Source organism: Leucopleurus acutus (assembly GCF_964270905.1).
Source record: "Leucopleurus acutus genome assembly, chromosome: 4".
In the NCBI taxonomy this organism is placed as follows: domain Eukaryota; kingdom Metazoa; phylum Chordata; class Mammalia; order Artiodactyla; family Delphinidae; genus Leucopleurus; species Leucopleurus acutus.
In genome coordinates this window covers 109969837-109991387 of record NC_139146.1, presented here as the reverse complement: position 1 = coordinate 109991387, position 21551 = coordinate 109969837, and the positions used below count along the sequence as shown (strand labels likewise).

General features: G+C 39.7%; 1 protein-coding gene across 2 annotated transcripts in view; it reads left to right on the top strand.

Annotated features, from left to right (window-relative positions):
- BTC (betacellulin) overlaps positions 1 to 10313 on the top strand; it is a gene marked incomplete at both ends in the record, with an annotated part of 38120 nt that extends 27807 nt beyond the window's left edge. Inside the window, 3 exons of one of the 2 annotated variants that reach the window (XM_082837984.1) lie at positions 2586 to 2703; positions 8290 to 8436; positions 10205 to 10313. In XM_082837984.1, the coding sequence (XP_082694110.1) occupies positions 2586 to 2703; positions 8290 to 8436; positions 10205 to 10313 (374 nt within the window). The remainder of the gene's footprint in view (positions 1 to 2585; positions 2704 to 8289; positions 8437 to 10204) is intronic. The other variant, XM_082837985.1, reaches the window with a different exon arrangement.
- Positions 10314 to 21551: the final 11238 nt, after the last annotated feature.

Below are 21551 nucleotides of genomic sequence, written 5' to 3'. Positions count from 1 at the left end.
TTTAATCCGTTGTGCACTTTCCTGTCTAATACATTGATAAAACACTTCACAGTTTAGGTTTTACATATTTCATGTAATTTAATCCATAAGAACCTTCTTCAGCTCTCTCCCACCTTGTATTTCAAGGGTAAACACTTCAGCCCACTGACATTTGTGGTCTCTGACTTCCATTCACAGCCATCCTTCGCTACTCTCCTTCAGGTCTCTTCCATATCCATTAAATCTACCACCCACCTCCCGCATGAGGCTGGCATATTCCCAACCCCGAGCTTTTGCTCTTGACATTATCCACAACTCAACTGCTTGCTCACCTCCTCCTAAAAAAGTCTACATTTCCTAGAAATTTTCTTTAATTAGATAAGCCCTCTTTGTACTGGCACAAGATTTCTCTTAGAATTGTCAGGATTTTCAAGATTCTAGAATCAACTCATTTACCGAGGACTTTATTGTCCCAGGTACTTTGCTAGGAATTTCCACATGTATTTTTTATTTGAGCCTGTCAACAGCCCTTTAAGGTAGATGTTATCATCTTCAATTTCCAGATGATGAAACTGAGGCTCAGACAGCTTAATTAGCTTGCCTGGACCCATAGGGCTCATGAAAGGCAGAGCTGAAAATGAAACACTAATTTCCTTCCTCCTAAGCCAGTATTTTTTCCACTGTTTCCATGTTTCCATGGTTACTATGGTTGTTTTTACTGGTTTGTTGCTTTTTATTGACTTAAATTTGTTCTATTGTACCAATGTAGATAGTTAGATAGGATATCCCTTATTTCTTTGATGTTTTCCAATGCCTACTACAGGGCTATGGAAAGAGGAAGTACTTGATGGATGGAAGCCAACCTTCATTTGATCAATTTATTTGCCAAAGTACACAGGTCTTTGCCTTTGAGACACTTTGCAGTTCTTTCTGGGAGAAATTTCACTAAGAGTCCCATTGATTGGCATGCGTGGGAGCAAATGTCTGGCACGTACAGGCAGTCCGCATGGCTGGTAATCAAGTCACCAACCAAAACCAGGTCAGCCAGTGCCTCAACAACATTCTGTCACCCTCCGAAACTCTGTGACCTGGCATCACAGAAATTTGCTGTGTATAGATCATCCAGAGTCCTTTGCAATTCTCCTCTCTGGTGACCCTGGGTACTTTTTTTATATAGGTATATGTATGTATATATACTCATCTCATAATATTAATTAAGAAGTTTAGTAGTCACTGCTATTTATAAAGGGATCGTGTAACGTCATTGGGGTGCCAGGTGCCATGCCAAGCCTAGTGTGAAATGCCCTCTGAAGTGACCACTGTAGGCTTTCTGGGTCCACAGGTGTCTGAGTCCTGCAAGCTGTCGGTCATACCATGACTATGGAGAGGCCGACCCTGGGCTGGAGCTGGCTAGTTAGCAGTTGCCTCTGGGTGTGGGCAGGTGTCTGTTGCGAATCAACACATGGAACAGCTAGTTAGTATTTCTTTACTGTTTCTCTTGACAATCCTTGTTTCTTGAAACTTTCTACACGTAAACGCTGGAGAAATCCCTCCATATTACACCCCCTGGTGCAAAATTAACTTTGAAAACTTAGGCAATTAAGATTCTGAAAGGTAAGACAAGGAAGTCAGTGTAGGAGTGAAATCCTGGATATGAAGCTTACAGTGTTTTCCTCCTTCAGGGCAAGAGAAACCCTCCAGGGGTCAGATGAGAGGGATAATCTCCCATTCAGAGAAGCAGGACTTCTGGGTGCCGCAGGCTGAGAGCAGATGACAGCTACCTGCCTGACAGAGCACCAGAGTGGAGCAGGCAGAAACGTGGACTCTGGGACAGGACTGCCTGGGTTTGAGTCCCAGGTCTGCCACATATTAGCTGCATGATCTGGGAAAGTGATTTAGCCCCTTTGAGTTGTGGTTTGCTCATCCATAAATAGCAGTTAGAACAGCGCTTCCCTCACAAGCCTCTTCTGAGTATGAAATGAGTAAATACAGCCCTCCCTCCGAATCTGCGGGTTCTGCATCCGCAGATTCAACCAACCGCGGATCCCAACCGGGGGATACCGAGGACCGACTGTAAATGCCATTTAATAATACAAGGGACTTGAGCATCTGCGGATCTTGGTGTCACCTGGGGTCCTGGAACCAATCCCCCTCAGATACCGAGGGATGACTCTCTGTAAAGCTACAGACCAGCATCTGGCACTAAGTGCTGTGTTTAAGTTAAAAAAAGACAAAGAAAGGCAAAAACCCTCCTCTCTTTTCAATGCCATCAGCCCCATGTCTCTGACAATCTTCATGGAAAGAAGAGGCTTCTCTCTTACCACAATTATGCTTTACGCTTTAAACAACACTAACGTTTCTGAGAGGTAGTTTGGACAGAAATCTTAGTTAAAATATGAGACGTTCCTGTCACAATCCCCATTAGCCAATCTCTAGGGCTAGTTTCGGGTCACAAAAGTCCGACATATGCCAGTGTGGGGAGAAGGAGAAATGAGACATTGGAGTATATTCCACAGAAAAACTGGCAGCACAGTTAGGAATATGATTCTACTTACAAATGTATACTTAAAGTGAGTTCATTTATTGAATCATTTCTCATTCTTCAGCTACGACCACACAACCAAAGCGAAGAGGCCACTTCTCTCGGTGCCCCAAACAGTACAAGCATTACTGCATTAAAGGGAGATGTCGCTTCGTGGTGGCCGAGCAGACGCCCTCCTGCGTGTAAGTGAAGCGCTGAGCCGACAAACAAAGGGGTACAGACTGGTGCCGGTTTGGGGGGTGACAGGACTGGAAAGTCTGAGCTAATCCAGCCATCTGTTGGGATGCAGTTCCCCCTGGTCCTACCCCCTCCCCTCCCTGCGCCACTTGTTTAGGGGCCCCCGTTGGACAGCTACTTATGGAGAAACTGACGCACACTTTCCTGCTGAAATATGAGCATGCGAGAGTCCAGATCGCCTTCCAGGCAGGGCTGTGTCTTCTGCTGCCTTGCGCAAGCAAAACTGTTTCTGTCCAGTGTTAAGGATGCTTTTCAGCTCAAATAAACTCCCAGGGGTTTGTTGCACTCGAATGCAAACACAGTCTTCTGGCGTGTGTTAGGTGGTTCATGGTGAATGTAAATATGAAGGAATTTCTGCCAAATTACAAGCTACTTTTGCAGGTGTCAATTAAGTGCATGGAAATCAGTCCTATTTTTAGAGATTCACAAAGCCTGTTTAGTACCGCAGGGAACTGGGAGGAACGTTCTCTTTCCAACTCTTGGTAGATTGAGTCCAAGTTTAATTTTACTCAGGCACAAACAAATTTTTTGCATATCTTAAATATTTATTTTCTTCTAAAGATGTCTCTGTAAAGTGCTGTCTGAGACCCTACCTCGTAGAGGAGCAAGATGATTCCTTAAGTATATTTTTGACCTAAAGTCATAGAGCGCTGATGTTCTTCTGTGTAGTTGCCCCAGGATTCTCTTTTTTTTTTTTTCCACAAGTATCTCAGAACAGTGATTCCAAGCCCTGATATAGTGGAACATTGAAGAGTCATGGACTTCTTCAAAGTTTGATTATAATTAAATTTAATTAAAAAATCAATATACACAGATAATACTTAGAGGGGAATAAGAAAAAAGACTAATGTAAGGAAATAAGGAAAATGTGCTTGTGCGTGTGTTGGGAAAGATAGAGCTGATTTTTGTTTTTTTATAAATGTATTTATTTATCTTTGGCTGCGTTGGGTCTTTGTTGCTGCGTGCGGGCTTTGTCTAGTTGTGGCGAGCAGGGGCTACTCTTCATTGTGGTGCGTGGGCTTCTCACTGTCATGGCTTCTCTTGTTGCAGAGCACAGGCTCTAGGCGCACAGGCTCAGTAGTTGTGGCTCAAAGGCTGTAGAGCACAGGCCCAGTAGTTGTGGTGCAGGGCTTAGTTGCTCCGCGGCATGTGGGATCTTCCCAGACCAGGGCTCGAACCCGTGTCCCCCGCATTGGCAGGCAGATTCTTAACCACTGCACTACCAGGGAGGTCCAGGAGTTGATTTTTTTTAAAAAAATTCATTTAATTGCTCACTGACTTGGGAGAATATCATGAATTTTTAAACCAGTACATTTCTTTAACTGGTCCCTATTTTTAAACCAGTACATTTCTTTAACTGGTCCCTATGTCTGTAGATGTACTGTTCTTTAATATTGCTGCCTTCTAGAATGAAAACCACAGGGTGTAATCTACCTGCCTGAGATCAATACACAGCCTGTCCCCCTCAGTCAGAGGTTAAAACCCATTTTCTCCCTAGCTTCTCTGATGCTGGCTTGACTTTCTAGCCATGTCTCTCACCACATTCCCCAATGTTCTTCCATAATCCTACATTCCTTTGCATGGCTTATTAGACAAGCTCTTCTCATAGTCTGAGAGTTTATTCTTACTGACACTTTAAGATACAACTCAAACATCAGCTCCTCCTGGACCCCTGCGTTGATTTGAGTTCGATGTCCTTCCTCTGTGATTCAGTCACACTTCTGTGAAAGTTTTTTCCCCTGGAGCATCACTGTTGATTTCTCTGGACATCCCTTCTGTGGCTGTGGGCTCCTAGAGGCCAGGGAGGATGGCTTATTCATTTTCATATTCCAGTGCCAAGCACAGTGCCTAGAATTTACTAGGTGCGCAAGAAATGTCTGACGAATAAATGAACAAGTCCCTCTGTCATGGTTCATCTAGTGCTGTGCTAGATGTCAAATCCAAGACCTTCATCTGAACCAGGAGCACCTTCTTAGTGGTGGAATGATACAAAAATCAAGGGGAAGAGGAAGAACACGCGAATCAGGACTCAGGTTTTGGAGTAAGACAGACCTAAGTCAAGAGTTTGTTTCCGCCAGTTATAAGCAGCATTACCAATGGGTCAGTCACACCTTTCCTGAATGTTTTTTTTTTTAAATAAATTTATTTATTTAATTTACATTTATTTTTGGCCACATTGGGTCTTGGTTCCTGCGTACGGGCTTTCTCTAGTTGTTGCGAGCAGGGGCTACTCTTCATTGCGGTGCACGGACTCCTCATTGCGGTGGCTTCTCTTGTTGCCGAGCACGGGCTCTAGGCGCATGGGCTTCAGTGGTTGTGGCATGAGGGGTCAGTAGTTGTGGCATGCAGGCTCTAGAGTGCAGGCTCTGTAGTTGTTGCGCACGGGCTTAGTTGGTCCACGGTATGTAGGATCTTCCCAGACCAGGGCTCGAACCCGTGTCCCCTGCAATGGCAGGCGGATTCTTAACCACTGCGCCACCAGGGAAGCCCCTGAGTGTTTTATCATCTATAAGAGAAGATACCATCTTCCTTTCAAGTGTTGAAAATTAAGCAAAATAATACATCAGGCAAAAGTACTTATTGTGATACCCAGCACAGAGTAAATGTCCCATAAATTGTACCATTCAAGTGAATGGGAAGTATACATCTTAGGCCTGACCTTTTAGGTGACTTGGTGTAGCACAGATCAAGCAAAGGGGTCTTGTAATTGGTGATTACGCTATCTTGGGAAACCATAAATATCTCCTTTTGCTTGGGATCATAGGAGTTTGTGGACTCCTGTCTTTACATAAAAAACCAAAGTGTGTTTCAAATAACTCAAGTCCCTTCTTAGTCTTCTCAGTATTTTTGTGGAATGGAGATGGTTTGTTTCCAGGTACATAACTTTGATTTATTTACATGGCACAATTCATTTAGGTAGCGTTACATGTGGGTGGGTGCATGAACTGGAGAGCCAGACTTCCTGTATTTGAATCCAACTCCACTCACTTATTTTCTCTTTACTTCAGTTTCTCCACCTGTCAAATGGGGTTCATAATAGCACCTACTTCAAAGGTTGTTATAAGGATCAATTGAGTTAATACTTATACATCTATTAGAACAGTGTCTGGTGATTATTTCTTTTTCTTTTTCTTTTTCTTTTTTTTTTTTTTTTGCGGTACGCGGGCCTCTCACTGTTGTGGCCTCTCCCATTGCGGAGCACAGGCTCTGGACGCGCAGGCTCAGCGGCCATGGCTCTCGGGCCCAGCCGCTCCGCGGCACGTGGGATCCTCCCGGACCGGGGCACGAACCCGTGTGTCCTGCATCAGCAGGCGGACTCTCAACCACTGCGCCACCAGGGAAGCCCTTTCTGGTGATTATTTCTGAATAGCGATCCCAAATCCTGATTTTTCAGAGTCCTCAAGGGTCATAGCATCTTTAAATGTTATTTTTAATTTTAATTTATAAGATGTTTATTAAATAAAAACTCACTTATTCATTTGCTCAGCATTTATTAAACATCTAGTAGCATCTTTCACCCTTTGCCTCTTCCTCTCCCATTGAAATGACCATCAGCTGATACGTTATTAATTTGATGAGCAGTGAAACAATGTGAGAGCCACTGTAACTGGCTGTGTAAGAGTCTGACCAGCTACATGGCTTCATTGGGTTATAACTTACAGGAAGGACTGCTTACTGAGAAATTCATTTAAAGCATGGGTGAGCAACTGAACCCAGAACTTATAATTAGAAAAACATTCTAAAAGCAGCAAGTAATTGCTATGTACTTTATGGGCACAGTTATTTGTTTAAAAATGCTGTATTTGGTATATTTGTTAGAGAAACATTTCTGCTAATTGGAAGAGACTCTATTTGTAGATTTTAATTATAACCTTAAAAAAAAAAAAAAAACTCTAAAGACCTCCCTCCCACACATGCAATTAAAAGTGATTTTTTCCCCCCAGTTCCAGTCCTATGTGCAAAAGATTTTTGATATTTCAAGATATTTCTAAGCTCTCTTCCTGTTATTTTGACCTTGCAATGAACAGCCTAGCTATCTTGCAGGAAGCAATTTTCCCTCATACATCCTGGGGTCATTTTGCAATAGATGGCATTAGGTGTTTTTTCTCCTTTGCTTGCCTTGAGCCTCACCTTTCAATTGATGGTTGTGACTGAGCGAGGCTTTTTTTTTTTAAGCATTGTATCAGCTACAATATTGCCAGCCGGTAAGGGAATCTCCTTACTTGAGAAATAAAGCTTTGTGGGAATTAACTGCCTTAGCTCTTATCGAACATAAACTGTCGAGTGGCCTGGCAATAGATCCTTTCATAAAAGAAACAAACAAACAAACACAACCAAAAATGAGGTTGCACAGGAATCTTTGTAAGAAGTAGAGCTTCATCTTTCTGAGATTTCAATAATTATGTATATGACCAGTGTCTCTTTGTGTTTTGAATGAGTCTGAGGAGAAGAAAAAGGGAGAATATTTGTTAGTGCAAAGGTGTTGATGTTACAAGACATAATTTTGGTTTTAAAGTAGCCTCAGACAAACTTCTTAGTCATCTTTTACGCATCTTACACAATCCAGAGAATACTATGGGTGGTCCCTAAATCACTGAGCTGTAGGGGGTTGAGTGTTGCTTGGACAAATCTCGGCTTGGTCAAATGGCTCTGTATCTGCACCTTCAGAAGTGGGGCATATGCTAAGTTGAGGTGAATTCAGGACTGTGTTGACGGAGTTGGAAGAATGAGAGGGGGAATAGTGCCATTTGGAGAGTCTGTTGATTTCTGGTCACGGCACTTTACTTGGGCCATAGGAAAAAGGGGCATTTAGAGGAGAGTGGAGGGCATGGTGTACAGTTCTGAATATGTGGCCTCAGAGGGTCAGATAAAGCAACTGGAGAGGACGAGACCTATTGTATTTTGAGGGGATGCAGTTGGGAAGGTGGTGAAGGGAAGAGTGTTACCTAGCTGTTACTCCTGAACACAGTAGAACCAGAACGGATGCATGGAAGTTAAAAAGAGAGGCCAGGGGGCTAGGGGTTGGGGGGAGAGAAATCCTGTAGAATAACATTTATGGAGCTTTCTATGTGTTCCATGTTTGATCATATAAGACCATATACTTTAAAAATAATTTATAATAGGAGAATTTGGGCACACTGAAACGCTTTGTATTGTCCTATGATGAAATGGGAAATCCTGGGGCTTTTTGAATTCCCTGTTCTGGGGGTATTTAAACACTTGGGAGTGCTGTGTAGGAAATTTTATCACCCCCTTCCTTTCAAGACAGATTTTAGTAAATTGTTATCATCCCTGTTTATTGATATTAAGCATATTATTAATGATGTTCAAGGGATGACAGGTTTTCAGCAAAGAATGAAATTTCTCATGAACACAGTGGCTTTACAACTTAACATTTTTTAAGGAACTACACCCTGTATTAATTCCAAGTAATGAATACAGTGTTAGTTTCTTCAAAAAAGAAACGGTAAAGATTCTTAAAAGTCTTTCACTTTTGACCTTGTTGCCCTCTTCTTGTTTCACTTTTACAGCTGTGATGAAGGCTACGCTGGGGCGAGATGTGAGAGAGTTGACTTGTTTTACCTAAGAGGAGATAGAGGGCAGATTTTGGTGATCTGTTTGATAGCAGTTATGGTAATTTTTATCATTTTGGTGGTCAGCATCTGCACATGCTGTCAGTAAGTACTTTTAAATTTAATTTTAAGGGAATCTGAAAACTTTTATCTTTCCTATCTTCTTTCCTTCCTTCCCTCCTTCCTACCTTTTCTCTTTCCTTTTTGCTTTGATTTAAATCACTTTTCACAGCTTGCCATCATTTATTTAGAAGCATTTATAATAAACACAGGACATATACTTTTTGTCATTTTCTGAGCATAATTATTGTAATTTAAAATAAAATTTATATAAATCTCCTAATTAAAAAAAAAGGAGGTGGGCAAAATGAATGAAGGTGACCTAAATGCACAGACTCCTAGTTGTAAGATAAATAGGTCATGGGGATGTAATGTACTAATGGTGACTATAGTTAATAATACAGTATTGTATATTTGAGAGTTGCTTAGAGAGGAGATCTTAAAATTCTCATCACAAGAAAGGAAACTTTTGTAACTATGTGTGGTGATGGATGTTAACTAAACTTACTGTGGTGATCGTTTTGTAATATAAACAAATATCAAGTCATACCTGAAATGAATACAATGCTATATATCAGTTATATCTCAATTTAAGTCAATTATTTAGTCCTAAAGTCCATCATATTCTATGTGGGTTTATTAATAGGCTAAACAATACTTTTATTTTCTTAAACTGTACCATGACACAACAACTTTGAAAGATGGAAACAAACAAAAATATTTTTTTCTTGGTCACATTAAAATAATGAATTTTATTTATGAAAGATGACTGCACTGTTCCTCCTGTCTTTACTTTTTATTATTTACCTCATCTTTGGTAATTAAGAAAAACCTTGTTTTTTCTCTGAGACAGAATGGCTTGGTATAATTCTTAAGTTAGTTTTGGAAACTCCTCAAATTTTTTATCAGGCCGGGACTCCCACATAGCATGCTAAAAAGGCATTTTCTAAAATGCTACCTTCTTGTCTAGAGAAGCCTCCTAAATTGTTACATTTACCCTCGGGCTGTGGTATTCATTAGAGGAGGGTGTTGCATGATTCCTTTCTTTACAACATTCTGGGTAGAAAGGCATTAGCATAGCTGTCGGCAGTCTAGAGTGATTTTTGTCCCAGCTCTGTCTTTAGACATCTTTGAGACCTTGGACAAGTTTCTTAACCTCTTTAAACTCTGATTTTATTTTCTGTAAGACAGAGGATTAAACCAAATAATCTGTAGGATTCCTCCTAGGTATAAAATTGGAAGGTATTTTTCAAGATTTTACCTACTTTATGGCAAAAAGGAGTTTTTATAAGGCCAAGTTTGGGGCAGAGCTGGGAAGTGCCCTATTTTATTACATTAATTTTACTTTAGGAAAACTGGACTGCAGCCCAGAATATCTAACACACTTCTTAATTAGTATATCTAGAAACTTAATTAACATATCCAGAGGCTACCCTCACTCTCTTGGTTTTCTTATGTCTGTTTCCATTTTGTACTATTTCTTATTTACACATTAAATAATACTTATCAGTCTATTTTGTAAAATGGCTTGGCCTGAAAAAGTTTCTTGTGCTCACCAAGATCTATCAACAATTAGGTACCATATTCTTCCTGTGTATCTATAACTACACCCTATCCACACTGATGCTATTGTAGCTATCATGTGAGCCTAGAGAAAGGGATGGATAAAGAGAGAACCTAAATTTTATTTTTTTAAAAAAGGAACCTATACATTTTTAACAGTCTAGAAATAAGATCATGGGCTCTCTTGATTAATTTTGTGATTGCATTAACTAATAGGACCACACTAATTTCTAACACTTTGTTTTCCAAGTCCTCTTCGGAAACATCGAGAAAGAATAAAGAAGGAAGAAGAAATGGAAACTCTAGGTAAAGATATAACTCCTATAAATGATGACATTCAAGAGACTAGTATTGCTTAATGGTAAGTGTGATAAACTTGGTAGATGGGGAACAGGTGACATTTACCTGGTGAAGTAGGGCTTAACTGCATCAAGTAAATCATTGTTTGGAATTTGATTATGTTTAAAAACATCTAAAAATAAATTGACTTTTTTTTTTTTTCATAGAATCTGGAGCCAAATAAAAGACTTTCTCATATCTTCCTTTTGGATGTCACTCTACCACAGAGATAGAATGTGGACTTTTATATACTTTTTCTAATGTACTGAGATCAGTCTGCTTTCTAGTTCTGCATAGCTGTGGTCGTTATTTTATATTCTTATAAAATATTATAAGATACTTGATATATTTTTCCAATATATCACAGGAGAGAAGAATTTTAGTTTAGACATCTCACACTGAAAGGAAATAACAAAAGCAATATTTTAATAACTGCATTTATTGAGCATTTACCACATGCCAAGCACTGTTCTAAGCTCTTTAAAATATTCTATCATTTGGGATTTCAGCAGGAATCACAAATCCTCTCGGATGATCCAAAAAAAGACATTTCGATGAAGGGACTGGGAGTGCAGGGATGAGGGTACCCATAGGAACGTTGAGGCTCCCAGAGTCTAGCAATTGCAGGAGGCTGTACTGCTGGGGAAGAGGTACCTTGGCCTTGAGAATCTGGCTGTGCTGGAAGACCCCACCAGGCAGGAGCTGTAGCTGTGGATGGAAATAGCCACAGCCGGCAGCTAAACAATGAAGGAGGCAGGAAGTGGAGAAAAATGCCCCCAAACCTTCTCTCCTCTTGCCTTCAGATCTTTGGCAGGCGCCTCCCACTAGCCAAACTCAATGAGAAGCCAGAGGACAAGGGAGCCCTTGTGATGCAATCTGTAGGTCAGCCCCACCCCGGAGCGCGGAGCAGCAGCACAGAGGAAGACTCAAGGGGGCAGACGGAGCATAACTAGCTCAATCAGACAGGGTAGTTTTGTCTGTAAGGCATCAAGCACAACCAAACTGGTTTAAAATAAAGGAAGTGTATTGGCTCACACGCACTGGCAGTCCAGAGGGAAGGTAGCATTCACACTTGCTTGTACCAGAGTTCCCACGCAGAGAACAATTATTTCTGTCCTTCTGTTCACCAGTTGAAGAGTTGGCTTCATCTTTGGCTAATTCCTCTTAGGTCATAGAAGAGGCCGGTAGCAATCAAGGCCACATACTTTCTTGTTCCCATCCAACAAGCGAGAAAGGTGACTTTCTATAGCTCGCCCCACAGTGCAAAGAATCTCCTTTCCCAGGAACGCCCAGCAGATTAATAGGGTATAGTAAATGCTTACCAAGAAATTATAATATTCTCCTAACTTATGACCAGAATGACACGAATGAATTGAAAACAAAAATGCTGGCTCTAGATATTTTTTGTAATTACATAGTACATTTCTTTTCAATGGCTTGCTCTTTTTTTCCTTTTTCCTGCAGTCTATGAAGGTACCTCCAGGCTGGTGGCAAGCTACAAAATACCTTACTCATTTGAAAATGGACAGACTGTGTCTCAGGAAAACAGCCAGCAAAATGAATTTTAAATAATGTATTTACTTTTTGTTTGTAATGTTAATTTGTGTTGTTTACTGTTGTTTTTATAATAATAATAAGTAATTTTATTATTATATAGTATTTGGGAAAAGCACCCAGTTAAGAAGGGAAATTTTAATAAACTTCCACTTAAGTTTCGTCACCGGGATTACTAGTCAAACAAAAAAGAAGAGTAGGAAGGAGTTTAGATCCGAGGAATTGAATTAATAATAAAGCTACTATTTATCCCAAACTTACTATGTGCTAAGAGTTTGAAATACATTATTTCCTTAATTCTTTTAAGGATCTATGATCCTCATTTCTCATGTATAGAAACAAGCCCTAAGAAGTTAAATAATCTAACCCAGTTTTACAGAGTTAGGAATAGGTAGAGCTGAAACTGGAACCAAGATTTACCCAAGTTCAAAGTTTGTGCTCTTAACCATCATTTTCTTTTCATTGGAGTTGTTGCAACCTAACTCACAATATAACCCAAGACTTCACCCTAAACTGCGTTTTGCCATGACTCTGAGACACTGGTGCATTTTCCTGCAGAAACAGAATGCAGAGTCCTGGATATATGTTATTGTTACCATCATGCTTTCCGTAGTCTTGACTTTCATTATGCTTCTTTGCTCCTTTATAAGTTCTCAGTGATATGCATACATTCTTACATTTCTAAAGCAAACAGATTTGCCCCATAGCTAGGGTAATGAGCAGAGATGGGAAGTAAATGCCTGAAGTCTTTAAGCCCCAGGTAAGTGTCTATGCTTGCTAAAGGATAGATAATAGCACTGGAAGAGGCTATGTATCCCGGGGTAAATGGTCAGCGACAGTACAGCAGAGCCCAAGCAGACACTGGCTGTGACCATACCCTCATTTGTTCTTCTAAGCAAACAGTACCCGTGATTGCTCTCAGGTGAATTTTGGTGCAATCAGATTATGACCATAGTCATCTATTACTTGGGATCATCTTGCCAAATGCTCCTTCAACTCCAGGTAACGGTTAATAAAGATTCTTCTTAAACCTGAAAAAGCAGAATGCACACTGAGCCAATATTCCATAGAATATGGAATTTCCTACATTTTTCTAAAAAATGATGAGATGTCCTCAAATGGCTACACTTTGGCTGTTGTGCCTGTCAGAAAAGCAGCTTTTCCAGAATCTTTGTAAATTTTACCTGGCAGTGTAGACTCCACACCCCAAGTGAATCAGAGAATTCGGAGAAAAGGTGAAGTTGTCTATTACCTTTTATCACATGTCATGTTTCAAGTGAGACTGAGGCTGTGCTTATGTAGAACACAGAAATAGCTCAAATATCCATGAGAGCTAACTGAGACAACTGATAATTTTCTAAATCCATTTTTTCTCCTGAGAGTGACCACTCTTGAAATAGGATCAGTTTCAACCAATCCATGTTGCATACACTTTATTTCCAAAAGCCTCCTCTGAGCTCCTTCACGCTCTTTCTCTTTCTCAGTCTTCGCTGATAGTAAGAGTGCTTGAAACCAACAAACAGAGGTTGGCTGACCAGTGGATTCTCTCAAGACAATTCAAGCTTGGGAATTTTCTTTTGATGCTAAAATATTAATGGTGTCTTTTGAAATTTGGTAGATCGAACTACCAAGAAAGTACTTCAGAGATTTTCGTATCTTTTCAAAATGTATTTTATAATTGTTTTGCCTATGTTAAATGACCTTGTTTATGTAAACTGTCAGTATTATCATGTAATAAAATAAATTTATTTTTAAAACAAAGCAAATGTGTTTACTTAGGAATTTTCTATTGTTACCATGAATTATTAATAGAAATAAATTTGAACATTATTGCCTTAAAAAACCTTATATATTATAGCAACTATCATTAATACGTTTGAAATAGTCTACTCTGACCACGTGTTTTCCTTCGAAACTAAAGAATTTGGAGGTGTGGTAGACACCTATGAGATTGTCTGCCCAACAGCCTGGCCATATTTTTTAACCTCAGCTCCCACCTCCAGCTGCGTTTGGTTGGTCTAAGGCGGGCACTTGATGAAATTGGGCCAATTGGAGTCATTCCCAGGGAAACTGGGAACTTGAAATAAAGTTACTCTTCTTTGGGTTCGTGGGGTATACAGACGTGCATTTTGACACTTTTGGCAGTCATACTTTGCTCCGTGTGGACCAGAAAAGCAAAGGAAGCTGGTGAGAGAAGAGCAGAGGTGAGAGGCGAGTTTCCCGATAGTCTGAGTTCGTATCCCGTGCATTCTCAAAGTTTAGATTCATTCCATTCCCGTGTGCAGCCTCCACGAGACCTGCTGGTATCTTTATAATAAATTCCTCATTTGGCTTCAGCTAATTCTATTTGGATTTCAGTAACCTGGAACCAAGATCCTGACCAACTCTGGTGCATCATGAGGTTGTGGACAGCAGTTTCTTAAAGCAGAAATGACATCCTTTATGAAACATTATGTTAAAATCCCAGAGAGGAGGGTGACTTAGCCAGCTTAGAAGGAATCAGGAAAGGCTCCGGAAGGAAATTACATCCGATGACTGGCTCTGAGAAATCAAGGTCTCTGCCCAAATTCTGGGTAAATCCAGGTATTTCTCGGATCCTTGTCAAGTTCTAGAGAATTTCTTGGAAAGCTCTAGCAGTGGAGGGGCTAGTGGGTGTTGCTACAAGGGCATGTGAGAAGGGATGGAATCAAGGCTTCGTACCTTGTTCCAGAATGTCCTGTGCATGACAGGGTAAAATATTTGGGCATGTGAGGTGAGATGTTCCCGTTTCCAATACTGTTATATTATTAAGCGATGGGCTGAGATGGAGGACAGCTTTTATTTTCTTTCCTGAAGTGATTATTTGGGCTTTTACATTTTCCACTCTGTATTATTGCCCATGGACTTGGCAGGTTACATAGTAGAGTAAATTGTTCTGGGTCAAATAACTTGCTATTTGGATAAGGCCCTGGTTTGTGCAAAATTCTGTGAAGGAAGTCCAGGACATATTTCAGCGCTCATGGTTTTAAGACCAAACTATGGCCTTAATGAGACCTTCGTTTTAGTATATTTTGCAATACTATATTATGAGAGCCTAAATATATTGGGGCATTGCTGTCATTCATTCATTCAAAAATATTTATTAAGTACCTACTAAGTGCCAAGTACCTCAGTTCTGGGACCTCATCAGTGGACAAATAGTGACCTCATGGTCACCAGCTTATGTTGTAGCGGATATACTCTTTCATAGCATTGAATTTAAAACAAGGCTTATCCAAGAATTCATGTTATCCAGAGGACATTGTCATTAGACTTTCAACCTATACCACTGTCTTGCAGCATGAAACTCAAGAAGAGCATTCACAGAACTCAGTATATGGTACGAAGAGCAGATTTCTTTTGACCACCAAATAATTTACATATTTTAATAATGACTGTCAGCAAAAAAGAGTATAACTATGTTTCTTTGGTGTAGGAATCTTGGTTTATACATTTTTTTGTTGTGGTTGATGAATATGAGTGCTATATTTGGGCATCTGTTCTTCTTCAAATAATTTTCTATGCTTCAAGGCATTTTTCTCTGCAAAGAAAACCTGTTCCCATGTGATCAACTTTGGCAGCTGAGTGTTGATGCCAGAACATAACATGTGAATAGTCTATTCTTGTCTGTCTGTTAGTGTTACTGGACCCTGAGAATGTGTATCTTATAATAACATCTAGTTGACACTTCTGTAAGCTCACTCGTCCTCAGGACCTGTCAGCTATTGGTGTCTGAAATTCTACATTAGGAAACTAAATAAACAATACAACTCCAAAAACTGTATCAGCAATGAATTCCAAGAGATAAATTATGTTTATGCTATTGGAAATTTCAGAATGTGGATACCTAGGAAACTTTAAGCAACAATTACAGTCAATACTGTATTATAAAAGAAATGTTAGCCAAACATATTTTTAAAGACTTTTTCCTCCATTTTTTTCTTATACTTACTCAGGTTTAAGTTACCAGAAAAAAAGCACAACAGAGGTACTTCAGTAGGTGTTTTCCTTTATCTCTTTCTTCAGCTTATTTAAAAGAAGTCAAGGAAACAGAATTCTTCACAAACACAGAACTCAGTGTCGCGTGCTACAGAAAGTATAATTATTCTTGTGAGGTGTGTGCAGAATAATAAAATATTTTGAAGCTCTGTGATCCAAGCTGGATGACGATTTGTCATATGCTGGATTTTAGTAAGAACTCTTCTACATGGAAGCCCAGGGAGGTTCCGTTTCCCTGATGGAACTCAGAATGAGGCGTCAGGGCAGTGGCAACCCTCATAAACGTCAACTTTCTTTGGCTTTAATTATTAATATTATAATTATTACTATTAATTGAATTGAATTATTAATATTATTTCACAGAAAGCTAATGTCAAGACAGGGATACCCGAGTGTTTTATTCTCCCTTCACCTGAAAGCATGAGCACATGGGAACGGCTATTTATTTGGGAAACAGTTCCAGGATATACAAGTAAGAGCAAGAGGGGAAAATGAGGCAGAGAAGCATGAGAAGCTCCAGAAGGGCATGTTAGTGAGAGAATTACTGCTGTGGACAGTGGGATTAATCCCACTTGGATCCACTGAGGAACCATGTGGAATGCCCCTCAGAAGTGTCCCACCAAGGCTTGTGTCAAGATGGACTTTCTATTTACAGACATCTGCCCCTCATTGGTTGAGGGTTAAATGCCCTATACATTTGGGTTGTCCTACTCGCAGGTAGAGAAATCCTCTGCTATGTTGGAGAAAGCCTGTGGACAGAGAACAGAATTGGAGGCAAGTGATGTGGGAAAGTGGTGTTTCTAGATGGAGCTGACGTGCAGGTGGTGGTGGTGGCTTTGGCACCTGGCTTCCTGCAAGCCTGCCAGCCTCTCTCTTCCGCTTCACTGTAGTGACAGGGGTAGAAGGCAGGGTGCAGAAGGATGAGAGAGATGGAGAGAGGAGACAAGACACCCTCGGAGTATGAAGGCAAGCAGTGGAAATGGCTAGAATTTAGCCAGGGTCCTCTGAGACTATCCCCACACCACACGTGTGTTTATTCCCTTCCTCCTTCCCTCACATCCTCCTCTCATCTACTCTCTCGTTTTCTCTCTCTCCCCTTCTTCCTCCTTCTCCGCTTCTTCTTATAATCGATTTTAATTTCACTCATCTTTCAGATAATGCCTACCACAAAGTTTAAGAAATTAACTGTTATTTTTAAAGACTAAGAGTTCCCACAAAATAAAAAGATTCTTCTAAATGACCTCCCTCTAGACTGTTTCCCCCCCTAAATTGAGCAAAAGCAATCACCTGCCTTCAGCAAATACACACAGAATTGCCCAATAAATATAGGTTGCCATGAAAACCAAACCAAAAGAGAATAGAGAGATAAGGTTGAATATTAAGGATTTGTTTGGCCTCAGTGCCATTGTTTTTCAAAAAACAAAATTCTTTGGTCTATGAAAGTGTGAACCATTGCTGCCTTTCAGAGATATACCAGGTGAATCCTAAAGCCATCCCTATACCTTTAGTTTCTGTGCAGTTTAGTGCTTTTTCACCAGCCCTTCCTCTACCTCCTTTTTCCCCTTCCCAGGAGCTCATAAAAGAGCAATTGCAAATGACCTCTGGTGGCAGCATGCGTTGGTGGTAGTGGTGTGGTGGACAGGAAAAGGGATTTGGAGTCAGATAGACCTGGGTGTGCATCTCAGCTTTGTGGTGATATTTTCCCATCAGCATTTTGACACTGGAGACTCTAATTACCTAGGGTATCTTGACACTTTATTCTGTAAGTTGAAATGCTCTCATTTTGTTTTTAAAAGATAAAGAGTGCTTCAAGGACCAGTGCATTTTTCTCTGTACATCTTATCGTTCATATTCAAATCTGAGACTCCTTTCCTGTTAATATGCATAATTTGCTTGGTGCTATGGTTAAAATATTCTGACGCAAGTCATTCAGAGTGACGAGAATTCCTACCTATTTCTCCACAGCTCAGAAACTTCTCAGGAAATTCATCTTCACTGAAAAGACCAGGGGATAATATTACCAATGGTAATATTACTATGTCAAGTAGCCAAGGGCTGTTTCTTGAGGTTCCATGAAGGCAATTTTTATTGGAGCTTAGGGAAGCATCATGGGGTGGGGCTGGAACCAGAAATTGCATATTTGAGTTTCAGACCATGGAATTTGTTAGCTAAATGAACTCGGGCAGGTACTTATGCTTTTCTAGTCTCAGTTTTCTTATAAGTCATAGAATAATTTCTAAATGCCTAATTGGACTCCTGCAGGGTTTCTGTATTCCTAATATAAGCCAACATTCATATAGTATATATTATGTGTCAGGAATTGTTCTAATGCTTCACATAGGAACTCATGGAATGCTCCCAACACCCTTACGCACAAGTACTTAGTGTTTTCCTGCAGAGGAAGCTGAAGGACACAAGGTGAATGTCTTGCCCAAGATCACACACCTTGTTAAGTGGCAAATCCAGGATCTAATGCAGGAAGTACTTACTAGTACTTACTAATTTCCTAGATACAGTATTAAGCACTTTACAAATAAAATCTAATTTGTTCCTGTTTGTTCTCATACCTATAAGAACTCTATGGTATTGGTACTATTAACTGGGTGCAGAGAAGGAATTAGGTTCAGATTGTGAGCTCAAGGAACTTGCCTGTGGTCCTTTGATTCACAGGCAGAAATTATTTCTTCTGCTTATAATATTCTCCTTTTACTGCTCACCCTCTCCTTTGCTGGATAAAATTCTCATCATTCTTCAAGTCTCAGTGTAAACATTGTTTCTTCTAGTAGTCTTTGCTGAAACCCTATACTAGGCAAATTTGGACTAAAATGGACAGAGATAGTTCAAAATAAAAAAAATTATCTCAGTCCCCCAATTTTTATAAGTAGGAAGGAAGCAGTCTGAGAAATCTGCTTAGTTGCAAATGTGTAATGTCGTATGGAGAATGAAGAACATCTCAAGTGTTGGAGGAAAGGGTGTAGGGAATGGAAACAACAGACATAAACAATGGACAAAGTAACCACTCCCTGGGAGCAGAGTTGCCTTCTAACCAGGGATCATTCCTTTTCCCCACAGGAGGGAATCTGACGATGTATACTCAGCTGGATTTCAGAATTGCTATGGAAAAGTGACTGCTGTGTTGTCCTGTTTCTTCCATTTGTGAATGAGAGTCCTGTTATGGTTATTTCGTACCTGTTTTTTCATTGCATGTTAGGTGTGTCAAAAGCAGTTATCTTCTTGTAAGTTTAAAGGTCTCTGAATGAAGGAAATGTGCACCCAAGATGCCACACTCCAGAATTTCATCTACATTTGAACAGGATACAAATTGCAAGGTATTAGATCCTGAGACTGATACTGTGTTGGATCAGACTTTGGGAACAGTTATGGGGAGTTCAGTATTGCATTGGGAATGGGCTGTGATAGATGAAAACAAAATGGCCACACTATTCAGCAGTTCCTTCTATCAAGAGGTGGAATCTGTTCTCCACCCTTACATGTAGATTTACCTATGGGACTTGCTTTGGCCAATGGGGCTCTAGGAAACAGAGGCTTGAAAAATTCTTGTTCATTAAATTTGTTCTTTCTTGTTTGGGAATCCTCCATGTGAAAAAGCCTGGATTAACTTCCTGTAGGATAAAATTTGATGTGAAGAAAGTCCTCACTGAGCTCTGATAACCCACAGAATCATGAGCTAAATGAAATGGTTGCTGTATTAAATCATTAAGCTTTTTTTTTGGCGGTACGCGGGCCTCTCACTGCCGTGGCCTCTCCCGTTGCGGAGCACAGGCTCCGGACGCGCAGGCTCAGCGGCCATGGCGCACGGGCCCAGCCGCTCCGCAGCATGTGTGGAGCTTCCCGGACCGGGGCACGAACCCGTGTCTCCTGCATCGGCAGGCGGACTCTCAACCACTGCGCCACCAGGGAAGCCCGAATCATTAAGCTTTGAGTTGGTTTGCTATGCAGCAAAAGCTCACTGATGTTGGTTGGATTTGCACATATAGACAGTAGAGAGGAGGGAGTTCCATTTCTATCTTTAATAATATAGCATTAAGTGAGTAGCAGTTGTAAGACAGCGCAGGGAAATTTACACGCTGTAGCAGCTTTTCTCTCCAACTTCTGGATTTAACGAACACACACACACACACACAAAACTATGCTAATCCAGAATGTACAGAGATCTCTATCTATAATAATCAGGTATTCCAGTGAGGATTATGCTGTGAGATGATGCATTTAGAAGAAATCTAAGCTAACAAACCAACTGATGATCACACCCATGAGATAGTCAAGAGACAAACTTAGTGTACTGAATGAAACAATCAGAAGTAATTTCTTTCTTTCAATCAATATTTTACTAGATGTCTATTGTGTGCCGTAACTGGGCAAAGGAAGATAATATGTAATTCCATTAGTGTATTGTAATTGTAATTAAAAAATTTACTTTCTCAGGCATTTGCTATATTTGGAAGCTCTAACTAAGGGCTCAATAATAAGGAAATAACTCAATAAGATCAAAATAAAGTCTTATCTGGGCAGTAATTTCACAGTAAATTTGGTTTGATAAAAATTTCACATGAATCATTTTTTAATAGACACTCAAGCACTGTGAACTCTTTGGAAGACAAATGTCAAGGAAATAAATGTTATGCCTTGCTAATTTTAAATGCACTTGCAATATGGCATCTACTATAAAGGAAATACTTTTATCTGATTTTTGCAGTTTATTATCCTTTTCTGCTTTTGAGGTTGAAGAGGCATTGCAGTTACTCAAGCTTTTTAATTTTCCCTTTTGATATAGAATTCTTACTTTATTCTTATTGAAAGAGTTCTTTAAGAATTAGGTAAAAATTAATAAATTAAAATATTCTTAAAATTTCTTCACATTTAGAGTCTGATTCATTTAAGTCACTTTTAAAAATAAACTTTATTTTTTAGAATGAAATAAAGATTCACAGAGAAATTGTGAAGATGGAACAGAGAATTCTCATTTACTCCACACTCAGTTTCTCCAATTATTAACATCTTATATTAGTATGGTATGACTGTTATAATTAATGAACCAATATTAATATATTACTATAAACTAAAATCTATGTTTGATTCAGATTTCCTTAGCTTTTGCTTAGTGTTCTTTTTGTTTCTTTGTCCTAAGTTCCCATCCAGGATATCACATTATATTGTATCATCAAGTTTCCTTAGGCTTCTCTGGGTTGTGACAGTTTTTCAGCCTTTCCTTGTTTTTGAACTGGGAAGTCTTGAGGAATAAGGTATTTTGTAGAATGTCCCTCAGCTGGGATATGTCTGATATTTTTCTCATGACTAGACTGGGATCATGTGTTGTCAGGCGAAAAACACAGAAGTAAAGTACCATTTTCATCACATTGTATCCATGGTACATACCATCAACGTAACTTATCACTGCTGATGTTGACCTTGATCATCTGGCTGAGGTAATGTTTTCCCAGGTTTCCTCATGTTAAGTTACTCCTCTTTTCACATTTTCCATAATATAGTCTTTGGAAGGAAGTCATTATGTGTATTCTACACGTAAGGGGTGAGAAGTTATGCTCCACTAACTTGAGGGTGGAGTATCTACATAAATTATTTGAAATTCTTCTACATGAGATATTTGTCTATTCTCCCCCTATTAATTAATTCATTTAAAAATTATTTAATCATTTATATTAGGA